This window comes from Vombatus ursinus, unplaced genomic scaffold (genome assembly GCF_900497805.2).
Source record: "Vombatus ursinus unplaced genomic scaffold, bare-nosed wombat genome assembly UNPS02014812.1, whole genome shotgun sequence".
NCBI lineage: Eukaryota > Metazoa > Chordata > Mammalia > Diprotodontia > Vombatidae > Vombatus > Vombatus ursinus.
In genome coordinates, this window is record NW_020954590.1 from 74490829 (window position 1) to 74513121 (window position 22293).

Consider the following 22293-nt stretch of genomic DNA (forward strand, 5'->3'; position numbering starts at 1 on the left):
GGGACCCATATGTACAAAAATATTTTTAGCAGCTCTTTCTGTAGTGGCAAAGAATTGGAAATTGAGAGGATGCCCATCAATTGGGGAATGGCTGAACAAGTTGTGGTACATGAATGTAATGGAATATTATTGTGCTATAAGGAATGATGAGCAAGCAGACTTCAAAAAAAACCTGGAAAGACTTGTATGGACTGATGCTGAGTGAAGTGAGCAGAACCAGAAGAACATTGTACACAGTAACAGGCATGTTGTGTGATGACTAACTTTGATAGACTTAGACTTAGCTCTTCTCACCAATGCAAGGATCTAAGACATCTCCAAAGGTCTCATGATGGAAAATGCTATGTGGATTCAGAGAAAGAAAGATGGATTATGAATGCAGATCGAAGCATACTATTTGCTCTTTTTCTTCTTTCTTGTGGTTCCTCCTACTGGTTCTAATTCTTCCTTACAACAGACTAATGTGAAAATATGTTTAATAAGAATGTATATGTAGAGCCTGGACTGCATGCCAATTTGGGGAGAGAGATGGGGAGGGAGGGGGAGAAAATTTAAAACTCAAAAGCTTATGGAGGTGATTGGTGAAAACTAAAAGCAAATAATTTAATTTTTAAAAAAATTAGATATGGATTAGAGTAGAATAAGAAAGAAAAGTTTAGCAATTAAAGGAGCAGGAAGTAGGAATTTGCTGGCTATAATATATTCTCTAATCATAAAGGAATAAAGAAAACCAACTCATATATAGGTTAAGCTGTAAATTAATGGAATTTAATATTATGACATTTGTATTTTAAAGTTCTGACTAGCTTACAGAAAAAGTCAAAGGCTGGGGTAGAACTCCATCAATACCAACAACAAATCCAGAAAATACGAATTATATGTAACACATGTTAAGGTTTCTAATGATACTACCTACTTCCCATTACTATTAAAATATCCTTATTCAACAAGAATATTTTCATATATTTCTTTTAAATACACAACTAATCTACTCAATCAGAAAGATACAGAGAAAAAAGTGCTGAATTTGGAGATAGAAGACCTAAATTCAAATGCTGTTTTTGCCACCTGTGTGACCTTAGGTAAGTCACTTAAAACAGAGGTGTCAAAATCGAAGCCTGTGGGCTGGCAGGAACCACAATAAAATGGAATTAGTAAATGTTTAACAAAATTAAAATATAATACAATATATATGATGTTCATTTGTGGTTTTCTAAGCCAATATGAATCTGCAGGGATATGGGATGGATTTGTTTCTATTTTAATTTGACACCACTGACTTAACCTCTCTGGGCCCCAGATGCTTATCTATAAGATGAGAAAATTGGATTAATGATTTCTAAAATTCATTACATCTCAAAATCTGTAATTTTATGATCTACCAAACCTGCCTATCATCATAAACTGTTCATCTTGATCTTTGATCATCATCGTGATCACTACAACTTCATCCTCTACATCCTCTAGAGCTCAACTTTTTGTGTGCCATGGACCCTTTGGCATCTGATAAAGTCTGTGACCCCTTCTGAGAACAATGTTTTTAAATGCATAAAATTGAACACACTGGATTACAAAGGAAACTAATCATACTCAAATATAGTTATCAAAATTTTTTTAATTCACAGACTTCAGATTGTTGTACAGATTCCTCACTACTAATATACACCTAGTCCAAACAATCAAAGCTACTGTTAAAAGTTTTCTCCACTTCAACACTATCACACATTCTCCTATAAACTTACAGTTGCCTCTTTTTGCATTAAAGATCAGAACTAAGTTCCTCACCCTCTAAAGTTCAGTGTCTCACAAGTATAATTCAACCTAATTCCTTTTCCTCTTAGTTGCCTACTCTCCCTCTGTTCTCCTTTGATTATTCTGTCCCAAAAATGTGATTATCAGGGGCAACTAGGTGGCCCTGGAGTCAGGAGGACCTGAGTTCAAATCCAACCTCAGACACTTGACACTTACTAGCTGTGTGACCTTGGGCAAGTCACTTAACCCCACTGCCTAGCCAAGGAAAAAAAAAAAATGATTATCACCCTCTCATTTCTAGCTACATTCCTTAACTGAAATGCTCTCCAAGAATCAACTTACTAAGTTATTCAAGTTGTCACTGGAAATCCCTCCCCTCTCTGTGAAGACTTCCCTAATCATAAGAGAAATAAACCCTCTCTGAAATATAATCCCTAAAATGAACAACTCACTAACCATCCTACAAAAAATTGCCTTTTGCATACACATTTCACTTGTTTCTAACATTTGTTAAAAGAAACCAACAATGGAATGGTCAGAAACAAAAAAGAACATGATATTGCAATGCTAGGAAGGTCAAGAAACTGGAATGCCCAACAGTATCAAATGCTGCAAAGAGATCGAGGACAATGAGAAATGAGAAAAGGCCACAGGAGCAGAGACTGCAGCAGGCCACCTTACTGTAAGGCCACCATATTTCATTCCCTTTGTCAGATGAAAAGCTTTCTCACAAAAGGGGCTGTGGTGTTCTCCTACTCTCTATTTTCAATGCCTAGTAGCACAGTGCTTTACACACAGAAGAAACTTAATATTTGTTCAACTGAGTCAGCCATGAGTAAAGTGTAATGTAAATGACCCTTCAAATATGAAGAAAAAATATTTTTTAAAGAAATAAAAGAGGTTCCATTACAACATTAAAATAAAAATATTGATGCTAGTCATTTCTCAGATACTGAAAAGATGTTTACCGTTTGCCTCGTGGGTAATGTCGTACATATTCTCCCACATCATGAGCAGCAACAGCTAAGACCTGTGGATCATCTGACACCTCCAGAAGTTTTGTCAAGATCCTAAAAAAAAAAATTTAAATTTTTTTTTTGTAAATTTTTTTATTTAAGTTTAAATACAAAAGGAGAAAAGAAAGAAAAAAACACGGCCATGTACACAGCAGAACATAGAAGAGGATTCAATATAAAATATCCATTTCAAGAAAACCCTTACAATAAAATACTACACTTCGTTTTCAAAGCTGCTCAGTTGTTTTTTTTTTTTTTTGCTTCCTTGTAGGTTTTCTTTTGTTCTCTGCAGCACACTTTTTACTCCCCCCCACCCTAAAGAAGGCTACAATTAAATGTGGATACACACACACACACACACATATGAAGACCATACTACGCTTATTTCCACATGTCATCTTTTTTTCTGAAGGTGGATAGCATCTTCCTTCCTAAGTCCAAGTTTTTCCATGTTTTTCTAAATCAATCAGCTCATTTCCTATACCACAGCAATATTCCAACACAATCACATCTTATCTGAGAGTTTTTTCCCAATTTTCTGCATTCCTTCTATCTTTGCCTGCATAGATTTTATTTATATAAGAAAATTTTAATTTAAAATAATCAAAATTATCCAATTTACACTTCAACGTGCTATCTTATAGTTTAAGGTCTGATACTGATGAATCTGCTTCCTTTGCATCTATTTTCCCTATTTTCTTTCAAGTTCCTGACCTTTTGCTCTTCCATATGAACTTTATTATTTTTTTGTAACTCAGTAAGATAATTTTTTTAGTAATTTAATTGGGATGGCATTGAATAAACAAATTAGTTAGGTAAAAGTGTCATTTTTTAAATTATATTGGCTTTACCTACCCATGAACAATAAATATTATTTCAATTACTTAGATCTGACTTTATTTGCATAAAAAGTGTTTTATGTTTATAGTCATATAATTCCTGTGTCTGTTTTGGTAGGTATGCTCTCAGGTTTTCATATTGTCTAGTTATTTTAAATGGTCTAAAACAATACTGAATAAAATTGCTGACACAGTGTGATTTTCCTATTTTTATCTTTTGGTTAAATCTATTTTAGCTTTAACTTTGAGATCATGCTAAAATTTGTCTTTACGTGTAATTAGAAAAAATAAAATACTATTTTAAAAAGTTACAGAGAAAGGAAATTAAGTACATGGTTCATCAAAAGACTGTAGGTCAATTGCTAGGTCTGTATCATAAAGATATCCAAAAGAAAAAAAAAGACCTATTTGAACAAAAATATTTACAGTAACTCTTTTTGTGGTGGATAAGAATTGGTCGAGGGGATACCCATAAATCAGGGAATGGGTGAATAAGCTGTGGTATATAATTGTGATGGAATACTATTATGCTATAAAAAATGATGAGCAGGCGTTTCAGAAAAACCTGAAAAGACTTAGATGAACTGATGCTGAGTGAAGTGATCAGAACCAGAAGAACATCATACACAGTAACAGCAATATTGTTCAATGAAGAATTGTGAATAACTTAGCTATTCTCGGCAATACAATGATCCAAGACAATCCCTAAGGACTCAAGATGAAGCATGTTATCTGCCTCCAGAGAAAGAACTGATATGGTCTGAATATAGATTGAAGCATGCTATTTTTCTCTCTTTTTTTTGGTTCGAGTTTTCTTGAACAAAATGACTAATATGGAAATGTTTTAGATGACTGTACACATAAAATCTATATAGGACTGCTTTCCATCTCAGGGAGGGAAAGGATAAAATTTGAAAATCAAAACTTTTTTTTAATTGTTTTGGGAAAAAAATTAGGGAAAATTATTGGGGAAAACATAAAATTGTAATCGGGAGGAACATAAAATATTATTTTAAAAAAGAAAAGAAAAAAACCGTAAGTCAGTTTGGCTGGAATAGAGAGTACATGAAGAGAAAAAAACATGAGAGTTTGTGAAGTTAAATTGTGATGAACTTAAAACATCAGGCTGAGGAATCATCAGGAACATGATAACTGAATCCATGGGAGCTGATAGGATCACCAAAGGAAAAAAATAAAGAGGGAGAAGAGAAGAGGAGAGAGTGCTGAGGGACATTCATGGTTAGCGAGGATTACCAAACAAAGAGGCAGCAAAGGAGACTGAGAAGAATCAAGAGAGTAGTGCCACGAAAAACTAGAGAGAATATCAAGACGACAATCTCAAAAATAAATAGAATGAAAATGACAGGAAGGGAAATAAGGAAAGGACCACAGGAGACAGAAATAACTGGATCAAGGTTACAAATGTGGGACAAGGGAAGCTGGTCTTGGCAAGAAGGGTCATCTCTTTATCAGAGACCAAATCAAAGGTATTGTCTAAGGTTACCTTCCATACATTCTGCATTCATTTTATTACTGAATTACATAGACATATACACACATATATGCATATGTATATATACATGTGTATACATGTACACATACACACATGCATGTGTATATACATATACATGGGTATATATGTATATATGCATATATATGTAATATATATAACATATTATATATATTGCCTACTTCCTTAGAATGTAAGCTCCTGACAGGCACAGACTTTCTTTGTGTTTGTATCCCCAGTGCTTAGCACAGAGGCTGACTCATAGTAAATATTTAATAAATAACGAATGTTGATTGACTGATGATCTAGAAAAGGCATGACCTTTATATTATTATTATTATTATTATATCATTATATAATATATTTATATTATATATGGGAGGAGAAGGAGTTCATGACAGATGGTCTCAAATTTTCTCATTAAAGTAAAAGACAAGAAGCACTGCTGAAAGAGAGGAAAGCTGGTAGTGAAGAGTACTTCAGTCTTGGAGAAGATTCTGAGAGGAATGTTATAGTCAATAAGGCGAAAAAAAATTGTAATGTAACAGTTAGGTCCCAGTTCAGATTAGATAATGTCTTTACAGTAGACCCTATCAGAATGGTTCAATAATATGCAAGTAGGAATGGAGAAGGTAGATGGTGCCAATAATCCTCGGCTCAAATTTAGTAAGATATGAGGGTTGAGAGGATCAGAACACAAGGGCAATATATTACTGAATTGGTGAAACACAGGGTGAAGACTGTGGAGTGAGGAAAGAGAGATCAAAGCAAGATGGATTGGTAAAATAAGCGGTGGATGGGTACAGAGTGTATTAGAGATGGCAGTTAGGCCAAAGAACAGATTTAATTAATCAGCATATATTTACTGAGCATCCACTATGTGCCAGACACATAACTGTTAGGGATATGTAGAAGAAAAGACAGATGAATAGGAAATTATGATTAAAGTGGAATTACAATTAGAGTTCAGAACTATAAAGGTGGCACAGTTATAGATGATAGTAAGATCAATGGTATTTTCTCATTGACATGAAGATGTATGGCCAAAATAAAGTGAAGAGCTAGGTCATGGGAGATGAAGCTGAAGAATTAGGAAGCAAAAGTGTTTGAGGGAATCTTCAAAGGGTATCCTAAAGTTCCCCTCAGAGAAGACTAAGTCAGGTGCTGTACTCCTTGAAAAAAGAAGGAAAATAACCACAGGGTTCGTAGATGAAAGAAAGGGACATCGACAGATGAGTTGAGTGAACCTTAAAGGTGAAGTTACTGAGTTATGGTGACAAAGAAAGAGACTGGAAAGGGGAATGAAGAACAAGGTACATACCCATCACTCTTCTTGACCAGTCAGGAGCACATGCTACTGGAGGGGGCATGAGGGGATGAAATATATTCTAGAGAGAGTCAGAATTTTGTAAATGAAAAAAGATGAAAAGAGAGTACAAGGAAAAGTTCTGGGCTCAAGAGGAATTAACTAATGATAGAATGTGTGCCAGATGGCAAAACGGAAGGGCAGAGCCAGATAGGGCTCAGGACAGGTAGTGATGAGATGACTGTAGATAAACAAGCATAAAGCAGTCATAGCAGAGAAAGGAGTTTTTGCTTAGACAGGGTCCTCTGAGTTACAGAGAAAAGAAGAGGTGGGAGAAGGACCATTTGTCTAGGACACTACCAGGAAGGCTCTTCTAATGACAATGGAAAGTGTCAATCTAGTCCCTCTCAGTACCAAAGGTTAAGGTAAAAACCTCAATGGTGCTGTTCAAACATGGTTCCTCAAAAAGCAACTCCTACTGATTTAATGATTCTTGGGTGGTCAAGTCTTCAGCCTTAGGGGAATCTCTTTGCAAGGAAAATGTTATTTTGCATTTACCTGAGGGAAGGGACTGTTTTGTTTTTGTCTATCCCTAGCACCTAACACAGTGATAGATGGTCTCAATTTTCTCATCAAAGTAAAAGACAAGAACCACTGCTGAAAGAGAGGAAAGCTGGTAGTAAAGAGTACTTGAGTCTTGGAGAAGATTATGAGAGGAATGAATAAGTGAGAAAAAAGGAAGAAGTGGCTTGGCGAGCTCCTGATGAATGCTTGTTAATTTATTAATCAACTGGGCAAGCTTGGTCTCTTGTTCCAGGAGGTTCTTTACTTTTTTGTAAACAGTATTTTACCTTTTCCAATTATACGTAAAGAAAGTTTTTAACATTCATTTTTAATAAGATTTTGATTTTCAATTTTTTTCTTCCCTCCTTCCCTCCCCTCCCCAAGCAATCTGATATAGGTTATACATGTGCAATCCTGTAAACACATTTCCACATTAGTCATGTTATGAAAGAAGAAACAGAACAAAAGGTAAAAGACACACACACACACACACACACACACACACACACAAAGATGAAAATAGTATGCTTCGATCTGCATTCATAATCCATCATTCTTTCTCTGAATCCAGGTAGCATTTTCCATCATGAGCCTTTCAGAATTGTCTTGAATCATGTTATGCTGAGAAGAGTTTAGTCTATCAAAGTCAGTCATTGCACAATGTTGGTGTTACTGTGTACAATGTTCTCCTGGTTCTGCTCAATTCACTCAGCATCATCAGTTCATGTAAGTCTTTCCAGGTTTTTCTGAAATCCACTTGCTCATCATTTCTTATAGCACAATAGTATTCCATTAAATTCATACACCACAATTTGTTCAGCCATTACCTAACTGATGGGCATTCCCTCAATTTCCATTTCTTTGCTACCACAAAAAAAAACTGCTATAAATATTTTTATACATATAGGTCCTTTTCCCTTTTTTATGATCCCTTTGGGATATAGATCTAGTAGTAATATTGCTGGATCAAAGGGTATGCACAGTTTGACCGTCCTTTGGGCATAGTTCCAAACTCCTCTCCAAAATGATTGGATCAATTCACAACTCTACCTACAATGCATTAGTGTCCCAATTTTCCCACATCTCCAATATTTATCATTTTCCTTTTCTGTCATATTAGCCAATCTGGTAAATGTGAGGTGGTACTTCAGAGTTGTTTTAATTTGTATTTCTTCTATCAATACTAATTTAGAGCATTTTTTCATATGACTATAGATAGCTTTAATTTCTTCATCTGTGCTGCAACTAAGAGTTTCCCACTGGCTTGCCAAAACACCACCTGTGCTGGGCTGTGCTCCCCTTTTACCCAAATGAGACAGACTTTTCCTGAAGTCCTTCTAAGTTATCTTGGGCTGGAAAATTGTTTCACTACATCTTTTTGCGTATTCTGTCACTCCAGAATTCTTATAGAGGTTTGATTTAACACTGTTTCTGAGGGAAACTGGAGAGAGTTCAGGCAACTTCCTGGCTTCTCTCTGCCATCTTGGCTCGGCCCCCAGGAGACTCTTCTCTTCAGTATTTAAGAAGCACCAGTACCTCGGCACTCCATGGGCTTTGTCAAGGTTTTGGTATTTATTAGTCTTCAACCGGATAAAGGTATTTAAAAAGCCAAGCAAGAGTGCCTAATCTCCTTTTGGTATAGGAATATACTGATAATATTCTTTATACAGTGCTACCATATGCATATTTAAAGACTACAAATAGTTGGTGGCCATAGGCCCCTATATTTTTGCCTGAAGATTCCCATAAAGAAATACAAATTTCTTGGTATCTTCAGACATTAGGATGGCATTGACTGTAGAGAGGTCTATATAAAGATAAGCTCTGGCAGCAAGGTGGCACAGTGGATATAGCACTGGACCTGGAGTCAGGAAAACCTGAGTTCAAATCCAGCCTCAGATACTTACTAGCTGTATGACCCTATGCAAGTCACTTAACCCTGTCTGCCTCAGTTTTCTCACCTGTAAAATGAGATGGAAAAGGCTATGGCATACCATTTCATTATCTCTGCCAAGAAAATTGCAAAAAGAGGCCATAAAGAATGGGATACAACCGAAATGATTCAACAATAACAACAACCGTATCAAGAAGGCCTCATCCACGAGTATGTGCTTGGCCGCTGGTCAGGCCTTTTTTCTGAGGCTCTGGTCCAGGATGAGGTTCTAGAAGGAAAAGGCATGTTATCTGTTCACTTGATTATGGAGGGCAAAGGCTTTATCTCTTTTCTTAAAGAACAGTTCAATGAAAAGTGGTGGTATAGGTAGTAGTTACATTTAGTTCAAATCTGTTGTCTGACACTTACAAGCTGTGTGACCTAAATAAGTCACTTAACCTTTGTTTGTCTTACCTCTAAGGATTTATGTAAGGATAAAATGAGATAATATTTGTAAAGCACTCTGCAAACCATAATATACTATATGATTGTTGTTATTGTTGCTGTTGTCGGTATTATTGCTATTACCGTTGTTTGTTATTGTTATTATTACACACAGGGAAGTAGGTTCCAGAGTGAGATAGCCTCCCAAACCTGTACCTGACAGAAACTAGAATTAGGACCCTACCCTCCGATGTTCACTGATGAAGATAAGAGGAATGGGTGCTAATGTAGAAGATAAGATGAGACTTCCAACTATCACCTACCTACCTTAGTTTTATGGATGCCTTCATGAAACATTATTATTTACTAAAACAGTAACGGGTGCTCATTGCTAAGAGGAGAATAAGATTTTGGTGTAGTCTCTTTAAATTTTTTTTCAATTAAAAATCTGATTGCTTCTTTAGAAAGCTGCCTTTTTATATCCTTTGACCATTTATCGTTTGAGAAATGTCTCTTCTTTTTATAAATTTTAACCTATTCTTTGTATATCATGAAAATGAGACCATTATCAAAGAAACTTGCTACACAGATTTCTCTTCACCACCAATTTTCTGTTTCCATTATCATTTTAGCTGTATTGGTTTAGGCTGTACAAAAACTTCTAAATTTTATTAACCAAAATTGTCTATTTTATCTTCTATGATATTCTCTATCCCTTGACTGGTCATATCTATCCGCAGATATGTAAAATAATTCCTTCCTTTGTCCTCTATGAAATCAATCTTTATGAATGAGTCACATATCCATTTAGAGTTTAGCTTGGTAAATGGTACAAAATACTGGTCTAAGTCCAGATTCTGCCACACTTCTGGCAGAGACGGGCCTTGAACCCAGATCTTCCTGGTTCCAAGAGCGGTTTTCTATCTACTATACCATACTGCCTCTTAATGTCTCTGTTTTGCAAAACTGGGGCTCTTGTTTTAAGGTCTTTTGTACTAACAAGTAAGCAATATTAAGTTGGATAAATATTTAACATTACTCAGATACTTGTCTGTCAAATTAAGGGAAGGGGTCAAAAAGAGGGATAGACTGATAAGTAAATGCAAAACTTAGCGAGCAGAACCTTGTCTTTAATAAATGTCAAAAGTACAAGGTAATATTTTCATTATGTACCAAAAAGAAACACAAGCTTGCTATGAAGTCTTTTATGAATAAAGATGACTTAGGAAGTTGACACTATTGATAGCTTAGTGAATAATTCTTAATGGTGTCCAAAAATATCACTTTCAATGGGCTGAGACATTTTTTTTATCTCTGAAAGGTCTAAAACATCTTTTTTTTAAAATTAGGAATTTATTGCCTAATGATTTATTACTGGTTCTGGTATATTTTTGATTAGGTAAAGGCAGAACATGAAATATGCAGTTACTAGCTCATCTTGTGACCTGAAAATTTGGCTTGGTAACTACACTAAGCAAATGCCCACAGAAATAATAATCCCAACTTCAGACCTTTGACTACAGAAAACAATTATACACATAGCATTATTCTTTTTTGATTTCCACAGTAAGTATACACCTATCTGTCATTCAATAGTACTCACACGGATAGTAGTGAAATGAGGTTCTACATACATGCTTATAAAACTATGAATATACTTATGGATTCTATGCCAAAAGAAAATACATACATTTCAGACTCAGCCTGAATAAAAAATGTTAACAATTAGGGAGATAAAACTCCAGAACCTCAGGAGCAATTAAAATTGTATAAGAGTTATATGTGAGAATATTAACTTTGGGCCCATACAGGAAAATGCCTGCAAACCAGTACATGCTTGGTGCTTTTCCCAAATATTGCTAAAACCAGCATGCAAACAGGTAACCCAACTACTGGGATCAGCACCACCACTAACTAGGGTGGCCATGGATCTTCTCCTTCCCCAACCCAACCCCCATTGTTACACTCCTTGGATCCCACCAGGCACTAGACACTGTACTCCAAAACAATGCCCAGTTCTGCCAGAGGCAATCCAGAGTCCCACTGCACTCTGACTTTGAACCCACTATCCCATTCCTTAAAGATCATCTGCTCTATCTTTGCTGCCCAAGGTCCTTAGGGACTTGCCATTTCACCTGCTACTTGCCAGAAACCTAGGTATCATCAGGCCATAAAACTGAGCCATCTTTTATGTATTATCTCACAAGAATAGTGACTGTCTTGATTTTTCTGTTTACATCTCTAGTACTTAAGTACTTGGCATATAGTAAGTGTTGTATCTGCTTTTTCATTCCCTTCCAGCTAAGAGGGCATCACATGTAGCAAGGTGGAGAGGAGGGGGATCCCATGGCAGGTAAGGAAGTATTTGATTCCTACAGACAGCGGCTTTGAACACTTCTCTCTCATCTCCAGGAAGCCTAAAGGTTTATCTAAAAAATAAGTTAAAAATTGATTCTATAATGCATTATTTCAAGAATTATGTCAAATTTGTTGTTCAATTGTTTAGTCGTGTCAGATTCTTCATGACCCTGTGGACCACATTGTCCATGGGGTTTTCTTAGCAAGGATACTGGAATGGTCTGCTATTTCCTTCTCTGGTGGATTAAGGCAAACAGAGGTTAAGTGATTTGCCCAGGCTCACACAGTTATCAAGTATCTGAGGCAGGATTTGAACCTAGGTCTTCCTGACCCACCACTTTATTCACTATCCTTTGAAATTAGTACCGTTATTTTTAATTATACAAAAAAAAACGCAACAACCAACATATGTATGTATGAAGCCTTAAACATTTATTATCTTATTTGAGCCTTATTTGAGCCTCACAACCACCCTAATAAGGTAGGAATTGCAAGGAGTATTAGACTCATTTTTCAAATGAGGAAACTGAGTCTCAGAAATTGCTTACTGTCGTATAGCTAGTAAGCGTCAGGGACATTACTGAATAGAGCTCTTCCAGTTCCCAAATCAACACTAGATCCACTACACAAAAGTGCTTTCCAATATGTTCATGAACTGTCTTTTCTTTAAAAAGTGACACTTGAAATTAAACATAATATACCAATAACACCATATTAAAACTGTGTCCAAAATAAACAACACCTTTAAATAGATTAATAGCAAAAGTAGTTCAAACGTCAGAAAATACTTAGTTTATCAAAATCAAAATTTAATTTAATTAATTAAATCAAAATAACTGATTTAAAATCAATCAACATTTATTAAGTACATATTACTTACAAGGCCCCGTGAAACATAATTAGGGCTACAAAGACAAAATAAGATACAGTTTCTGTCCTCAAGAAGCTTACTTGCATATTCATATATATGAATAAATAATTATAATACAAAACTTAAGAATTTTTTCCTTTTATTGCCCCTAGCCTTTTTTGTAATCTTACATACATACATACATGAAACAAAAATTGTATCTGCAGAAGCTACATTTCTCTATATCCTAAGTTCTTGGCACATACCCTCCAGTCAAATATGTTGCATGGTAAATGATTATTGATAATTGCAATTTTTATCATACAAGGAGGGCTTGAGAAATCTTCATTAAAGAAATAAAATTAAATCAATATAAACTTTAGTTTAAACTGCTGATAACTTTAGTCATCATTGTCCATTAGCATATATGTGATCTTGAAGAAGTAAGTCATTTAAAAATATTTAACATATATAAATATAAAAGATTTTTTTAAGTGCCATCAGGTGCTATTAGAAGTATGTACATCAAAGTCCTCCCAAAATGAACCTAGATCCATGAGTCAAGTCCTCTGGCCAAAAGGTAGCACATACTTAGCACATATCCTGTTTTTATCTGTGACCATGCCATGTCCTTCACTCCAGTAGAATGTAATTAACTGTCTCACTTTTGTATTTGTATTTCCAGGGTCTAGAATACAGTAGGTACTTAATAAATGCTGGCTAATTTAAAACATTTAAAGAAACACCAATTCATTGCAATCTAAAGAATCTAAATATGAAGTATAATTCTTCAAGGTCAAATTTTTTTTAATAGATAACAACTTACTTCAACAGCTCATAGTTCTTTTCATTTAACCTCGCAGCATTCTCCCTCCAAAATTTCTCTGATTTGTGAACAGGGCTCCATTCCAGCCTTCCCGATTTGAGTTCTGAACTGTATTCATCAAATGAGCTATAAAAATATTTTTTAAAAAAATTTAAAAAGTTAAGTCTCTAATAATTCACAGTCTGAGCCAAAAGGTTTTCCCATTACCCCTAGTAATATAAATTCAAATATTCTGAACTTTAAATGAGATATAATTATATCAAAAATAAGAAAACTACTAACACTGAAATGTAATAAAACTTTCATAGCATCTTTTACGAAGTTTAAGTAAAATTCACTATCAGGACAGTATGGCACCACACATGAGTAAGTATGTGAAGTCACGAGACAGCAGAACTGGAAGAGACAAGAGGCTCATAGATTTAGATCCAAAAGGGACCTCAGAGGTCATCTACATTCTTCATTTAAAGATGGGAAAACTCAGACCCAAAGAAAAGTCAAAAGAGGTATTAAGAGACAGAGCTGGCACACAACCTCATGTCCTCTGTCCTCAAATCTGATGCTTTTCGCACTGTAAAACCTAATCGTAAGGATGGAATGTTACAGTCAAGCTAAAATGCATGGTATGAAGCAGATCACCCTCAAAATCGATTTCTGTCTTTCAATTCTTTATAAGAATACAGACTAAGTAAACAAAATTATGTAACAGTAGGAGGTAGAGGGGTGTATATATGACTTCACAAGTATAAGTGAGACTTGATGACACAGGATTCATAATTAGAATATATCGGAGGAAAAAATATACCTGTCATTTAAAAAGAACAAAGATAACTATTTTCAACTATTTGAAGGCTTATCCTTTGTAAGAGGACCCAAGTTAAGTTTTGTTCAAAAAAAAAAAAAACTAAACACCAGGAGCAGAACTAGGAACAAAGGGAAGAAATTCCACAGGCAGATTTCAGTTCTATTAAAAGAAAAAGTTTCCTTATAAGTAGCACTTGACAAAAGTGGAATGGGCTACCTTGATAGTGAGGGAATTTCCCCATCTCTGGAGGTCCAGTAGAGGTTATATGACTTCCTCTTGGAGACGTTATAGAAAGAATTTTTGTTATATTTTTAACTAGATGACTAGACCTAAATGATATTCTGGGATTCAATGAAATCTAATTGAAGGAAAGGTGAAGTAGCCCTATTATGTGAAGCACAAATACCTTTTAAATACATGAACATGAAAGGGAAGGCACAGTGCAGAACATTTGGTTGAAAATTGAAGGCAAGGAACAGGTAGTCAGTCAACAAACACTCATTCAGTATTTATCATGCATCAGAAATAGAAAATTATATAGCTGTGTGACATAAGCAGGAAAACTGGTAGATGTAAGATAAAGTAGTTAAAGAAGAATTTCTCAACTATCCAAACAACTAGTTGAAGTCTCTTCTGCTAAATACAGAGTGACAGATAAATTTATAGAGTATCTTTCTGATAATTTGAGAAGTTCATAGATAGAGGATACATTGAAAAGAATCTCAAATTGAATCCAGATAACCAAGAAAGAAATGACTGTTGGAAGACGATGCAAATGGAACCTACCGAGTAAACTTTTATAATTAAAGTTTGTGACAGACAAGGGGTGAAACTCTGAATATAAAAATATGCCCTAAAAATTAGGAGGCAGATTTCAAAAGTTTAAATAAAAGATAGTCTTGATCCTATGGTCAAGGGCTCTAAAAAGAAAGTAAAATCTCTCAAAAATTAAATGTTTATGAAGGATGAAGGAAATGGGGAGCCACATAACAGGATGAATATAACTTAACAGGGAGCTCTCTGACGAGCCTGAGTTTTTGAAGGTCATATATAAAATACAGAAACAGGGGTCACATAACCAAGAAAAAATGAAAGAGTGGAATGGGTCAATAAGAAAAGTGTCAGAAGGATATAAATGAGAACAGACTTGTGAAAAGAAAAAGTAAATAAAAAGTGCTTTAAAAAAAAGTTCTTACTACTACAAGAAGGAAAAATTAGGAAGGGAAAAGCAACTGATAAAGATGATGTAAGAGGCAAAGCCAAACTTTTCAAATATCTCTTTTGCTTCTGTCTTCTTAATTACAAAGAACCATATTTTTACTGGAAAAGGTAGAACAAATATGGTTAAGGGAGAATAGGAGAGCTAGGGCACAAAAGCAAGCAAGTTCAAATCTTGCAGTCCAGGAAATTGCATCTGCTTTTCTAAATCCAAGAATCAAAGATGCTGGGGGAAAAATATACATATTTTCAATTTTTCATCATGAAACCAGAAGGAAACACCTTTAAAAACCTGTCAATAATGAAGACATTCCAGAAGACTGGAGATGAGCAAATGCCCCAATTTTGATAGGGGAAAATGATAAATTCCAAAAACTATAAACCAATGGACTTGATAGAAGTCCCCAGTAAAATTCTTGGACAGATTATCAAGTAAATATTTACATCTTTAGGTAGTCATAAAAATGTGATTATCCCTAAGGAACTGTCAGCAGAAGGAGTGGCTTTGCTCTGCTTAGCCCACAGAAGGCAAGAACTAAGAACAGTGGGTAAAAGTTTCAAAGAAAAGTATTCAGACTTGATACGCGGAAAACTTTGCTTAAAATTAAAACTATCCAGTGGTGGAAAGGGCTATCTTGGAAGTTTAAGCTTTGAAGCTTTGTGTATGTTATAAAAGGCATTCTTATTCAGAAAAAGGTTAGATTAGGTAATCTCTCTAGTCCCTTCCAACTTTGAAATTCTGTGTCTCTAAACAGGAATTGTAACAGGATAAATATAAGCCCTGAACATTGGTACAAAGAATCTAGTACAAGAATATAGAATGAAATGAGGACTAGAAAGCAATTAATGTGTTGAGAAAAATAACTGAAGAGTTTTAGGTGACAAAAAAACTCAGTAAGGCATCTTTATAGTGTTGCTGCTTCTCCACCCTCAAATCGCCATCCTTTTCTGTACTCACCCGACCCCCAACCCTCCCTGACCAGGTGAGACGAAGAGGAGGGATTAATGGGCTCCTAAGGTTAACAGTGTAGAAGGAAGCCTGGGCTTTGAGACAAGAACACCTAGGTTGGAATCTTGACTCTGACACATAACTGTGACCATGTGACCATGAGAAAGTCACTGAACTTCTCAGTGGCTCCAGGCAAAACTCTCGGGCTATAACTGGCAACTGAGTAGATAAGTCAACTAAGGGAGTTTCTCAACCAGATTTCCCTATGCCAACAGTCCTCAAACTTTTTTGGTCTCAGGACCCCATTACACACACAAAAATTACTGAGGAATCCCAAAGAGTTTTTGTTTATGTAGGTTGTATCTAAATCTATTTATCATATTAAAAATTAAAACCTATTAGTATTATTATGAAAATAGCGTTGGCTTCACAGATACCCTTGAAGGGTGGTCAAAGGGTGGTCTTGAGAACTACTACCTATTAATAAAATGACAGGTCTGCACACCCAAAAGGGGGGGGGGAGAAAGAGAATCTCATACTGCATTAATAGAAGTACAGTACCCAAAATAAGAGAGTTAATAGTCTCACTTTGCACTACTCAGACAAATTTCATATTTTATATTCATAAGCTGAAGGATATTTAGGGAGAAGTGTACTGGATAGTAAAAGGACCTCCGATTCACTTACAAAGTAGTGTTTTAACCTAAAAAAAACGACAACTTAGCTGGGGAAGGGGAGGGAGAGCATAATACCTGTCAATTAGTGGGGAGATTAGACTAAATCTATATTAAGTCCACAATGCAGACGAAGGATGAATAGATAGAAGTTACAAAAAGATAAATTTTGGTTCAGTGACAGAAAGAACTTCCTAACAATTAAGAATGTTTGAAAATGGAATGGGGTATTTTGTGAGACACTGAGTCTCCTACTACTACAGGTATTCAAGCAAAAACTGGAAGACCATTTATCTGCAATGTTGTACAGGGAATTCATGAAAAAAGTAACAAGCTGAACTAAATAACTTACTAGGCCCCTTTCACCTCTAAAATTTCTATGATCATAAATAAAAAAACATGAATGCCAATATTGTTAACTTACATTTTTGCCATGAATTCAGAACTTAAACAATGTCTTTAGGCACTAAGCCCTTTGGTTTAAAAATAATAATTAGTTGTTAGAAGTGGATGGTTTTTAAAATCTTCAACTGTTCTGAACAAAATATCACTTATGTCTCCATGCTATCCCCAAACTGCACTGTAGGAAGTAACTGACGTTTAGTTCCAAAGAAAGTAAATGAATCAGGAAAGGGGAGAAAGAGAACCAACTTTTCTATTTATCACCAGGACAGTCATCAGTTAAAGGACTAGGGTACATAAGCACATGTTCCTGTATTTCAGATCTAATGATATCAGAAAAAAAACAGTTTCAAAGAAATTTGGTGAGCATTGTCATCTTTACCTTAGTAAGTATTAAGGAAAATGTGTGTTATGAGGACTTCTTGGCAAACCAGGCCCAGGGCTCAGATACAACAAATAAGAGTATCAGATGATAAAAAGATTTAATATAAAACCAAAGACAAAAATCAGTGATTTCTTCCAGTCTGCCCAAAACTACAGGAGTTGATACCCAAATCTGGTTGGGGCTATACCCAACAATCACAATAAAATAAAAACTTGTAATATCTTATACAAAAAGATAAAAGAAAAAAAAAGGCTTACATCCAAGAGCAACATATCCCAAAAAAGTGAATAAAATTCTATAGTGGAAAAAATGCACTTTTCACAGAATACTTTCAAGTATTCCAGAAGCGAAGACTGATTCCGGGTATGATCTCTGAAACATAAACACAGGAATCATGAGAAGCCCAGAATAGCACATCTAGTTGGACATTAAGGGGTTAAATGATGATCAAATATTGAACACTTAATAGGGGGAGGACACAAGACAACTATCTGCTCAGAATCACATGGTCTTCAAGGATCAAAGAAAGAAAAACTCTGGACCTGGGTGTGGTTTTGCTGTTTTGTTTTGCTTTTTTTTTTTTAAGAGTTTTTAAAAGGGAAGGAAAAAGTATCATAAATTTAGATCTGAAAGAGATCTCATTTTACAAGTAAGGAAACAAGCATGGAGTGGTTAAGTGATTTCCTCAGGGTCACACAGTATCTGAGAAGAGATCTGAACCAACTCAGGTTTTCCTGACTACGAAGTCCAATGCCCTAACTTCAACATTAGAAAAATTATTAACCAAAGAGATAAAGAAGGAATTCTAACAAATTTCTTCTAAAAGACAAATACGATACTGAGGTCCAAACCAGGAAGTGATAAAGAAAAGAACTACAGACCAGAATCTCTAATGACTATTGATACAAAAACATTGAACAAAATACTATCAAAGAAGTTATAACAACAGATTCAAAAGGCTACTATTATACATGTGCTGGTCAGATTTATATAGGGAATATGGGGCTTGTCAACATTAGGAAAACTACAAACAACAGGCCATGTTAATGACAACTACTATAAAAATCACATGGTTATATCAGAAAAAAAATCTTCAAACAAAATACAACTAATTTATACTAAAAAATACTAAGAATCATAGAACTAACCACACTTTTCTTTAATATAGTAAAAAGTACGTAAATCCAAAAGCTGGCATCATCTGTAGATGTCATTCCGTTAAGAATAAGGTTAAAGGAACAACAGGAACAGAATTAAAGAAGCAGCTTGTAGCAAAGTGATAGCACATTAGTTAGAGCACTAAGTCTAGTCAGGAAAAACTAAGTTCAAATCTGACCTCAGGCACTTACCAGCTGTGACCCTGGACAAGTAACTTAAACTCTGTTTGTCTCAGTTTCCTCAACTGCAAAGTGGGGATAATAGTAGCACCCACCTCCAAGGGTTGGTTGTAAGAATCTAATGAGATTTTTTTTAAGTGCTTAGCCCAGTGCCTGGCACACAGTAGGTACTATGTAAATACTTATTCCCTTCCCCTAAAGCAGTAATGACCATAGTTACTACTAAATTATTTGAAAGCTACAGCAAAAAGACAAGAAAAACAAATTGAGAAATAAAATATAAGCAATTGATAAACAAAAGTATTGTTCTTTGTGGATGATAGGATTGCTTACTGAGAGAACACTAAAAATCAACAAAAAAAAACTTCAGTAAATTAGCAGTATTATAAAAATAAACTCACAAAACTATCAGCCTTTCTATATATTGCTAACAAGACCAAATAAAAGAATATATAAAAATAATTTTCAAAGTAACTACAAATATATAAAGTATCTGGGAATCAATCTACCATGGTACTTAGTGCTTATATGAATAAAACTATAAAACACTCTTTGTGGAAATACAGAGGAAGACTTAAATAATGGGAAAAATATTTATTGTTCATCTTTGGGCTATGCCAACAAAAATATCACTAAACCAATTCATAAATTTGTTGCCATACCAAACCATGAAAGGCTTACTTGAAAATCATAACAAAAATTATCCAAAGAAACAAAAGATCAAGAATCTCAAAAATAATGGGAAAAAAAAGTAAGAATGATAGGGATCTAGGAGTATAAAATCTCAAACTATTCTATAATACAGTGACCACTGAAACTGGTACTGGTCAAGAAATTTAAAAGTTGATTGATAGAACAGATTAAGTAAACAAAATCCAAAAACAACAGAACACAGCAACATATTTTGAAAACATGGGGGAAAAAAACCCACAAAATTGAAATAAGATCAAAATGTAAAATGTCCTATCATAAATAAAGAGGAAAGCTCTTTCACAACTATGCCTAGGGACAGAATTCTTAACTAAATAAGGGTTAGATGACATGTCAAGATAAATGGATTTTTTTTTAATTAAAACTAAAAACTTTTGCACAAGTTAAACTAATACAGTAAGAATGTATATAGAATCTGTTAAATGGGATAAAATCTCTGCAATAAATTTGTCTGAAAAAGGTCTGACAACTAATATATATGGAGAATCAATATAAATATATCAGAACAAGAGTCATTCACTAGTTGATAAATAGTTAAAGGAAACAGGCCATTTTCAAATGAAGAAATGCAAGTCATAGACCTCCACATTTTAAAAAAGAAAAGCCATCTTAACAAGAGAAACGTGAATTAAAACTAAAATTCTGTCCCACAAAATAAATTTGACAAAAAGTAAAAACAACAATAACTGGAGGGCCTATCAGAGGACAGACATATTACTAAAGCACTATTGCTGGAACTGTAAATGGTCGAACCATTTGGGAAAACCACATACCACTACTATGTACATACACCAGAAAGTTCCAAGAAAAGGAAAGGATCCACATGTACAAAAATATTTGTACTAGCACTTTTTGTTACAGCAAAGAATAAACTGGTGCCCATTAATAGTAGGGGCATGTGTGAACAGATTGTGGTATATGAATGTAATTGTTTTTATGCCATAAAAAATAATAATTATGATGGATTCAGAGATGCTCAGGAACTTATATGAACTGATGCAGGCCAAAATGGGCAATACCAGGACAAGGACAATGATTTCCATGATGATCAGAGTATTATAGCTATAAAAGACTTGAGAAATCTGACCAATTCTATGACCAGTCATGACTTCAGAATATTGATAACAAAGCATGCCTCCTATCTCTTGGCAAAGAGATAAGGGATAAGAGATGCAGAAAGAGATACAACATTTTAGATACAGTCAAAGTGTGGATGGATATGTTTTGTCTGACTATACGTACTTGTTAAAAAGGAGGGCTTCTCTTTGGTTGGGGTTGGGAGATGAATTAATGAGTAGTGACAAAGATGGTCCTCCAAAAAGAGTATCAATAAAACATTTTTTTAAATGCAAGAAAGCAAAAATATTCAGGAATCACAAGTGGGGCAATCTTGTTACTACCTTGTTTCAAGTCATCTTAGAAGGACAACTGTTTTACCATGACTTTTATTTATCTCTGCCACTCTACTTTCACTTTAAGGTGATGTTCTTTTTTGTGTGTGGAAGAAATTTGGAGATCCTAGAGTTTTCTTACCTACTCCACTGTCTTCCTAAATAAATTCTTACTCAATTATAAAATGATACTTGCCTTTCAAAATCTTATACCCTGACTCCCTCCTATCCCTTAGTCAGAAATAATCTTTTCCTCTTGAAACATTATATAAACTTTGCTTTTATATCTTCATAATGCCTTTATTACTAAGTATTATATCTACATATGTGTCTCATCACCAACCTCCCTTACCAAATTACAATCTCCAAGAGATTATACTCCTAGTTTGGTAACCCACCATAGCGTTACATTTTAACATGTCTACTAAATTATATTTGGGGGTGAAGGAAGAAAAGGGTTGAATCTTTGTCTAATTCTATTTTAAAATACAATTATTCAATACTAATCTCCCCAATTTGCCTAAAATATATGCATTCCTACGTGTACACTTAACTCAAAAACTTATAATAAATTTATTCAAATTAAGTCATGCTACAACATACCTAAGATCCTGGACACTTTCACCAAGTTTGTCCAAAAGAAACTTTATATCTTCACTTATATCTTCATCATCATACTTTTGCTGCTCCAAGTTCTCCAACTGTTTCAGAACTTTGCACTGAATCATAGCCAGGGCATATTCTTGGCGAGTTTCCCTTTCAATTGATTTTTCTAAAAGGTTCTAAATCAGAAAAATGTAAATTTCAAATCAGACTGAAATATAAGGAATGAAATGTATGGAAGAAAAAATATGTAATTATATGGCATTTATATTAAGTATTATAAATGAATGTCTATTAGTGAATTTGGGTGACAGATTTATAAAAACAGGACAAACTAATTTATATCCCATGTTATTATTAGGAAAGAATTTGAAACCATAACTACCTAAGTCCAAACTACCTAGTCAAAACTACTACACAGAGTTCTAACCTTTTAAGGAAAGGTCACATCACTGATTCTATTTTCTATTTAAAGCAGAT

At 34.7% G+C, this 22293-nt stretch overlaps 1 protein-coding gene across 2 annotated transcripts in view; it reads right to left on the bottom strand.

The window, feature by feature from the left end:
- LOC114054217 (V-type proton ATPase subunit H) overlaps nt 1–22293 on the bottom strand; it is a 110981-nt gene that overhangs the window by 42037 nt on the left and 46651 nt on the right. For both annotated transcript variants that reach the window (XM_027877389.1, XM_027877388.1), the window contains 3 exons: nt 21814–21992; nt 13339–13464; nt 2721–2822 (listed from right to left, as the gene is read on the bottom strand). In XM_027877389.1, the coding sequence (XP_027733190.1) occupies nt 2721–2822; nt 13339–13464; nt 21814–21992 (407 nt within the window). The remainder of the gene's footprint in view (nt 1–2720; nt 2823–13338; nt 13465–21813; nt 21993–22293) is intronic.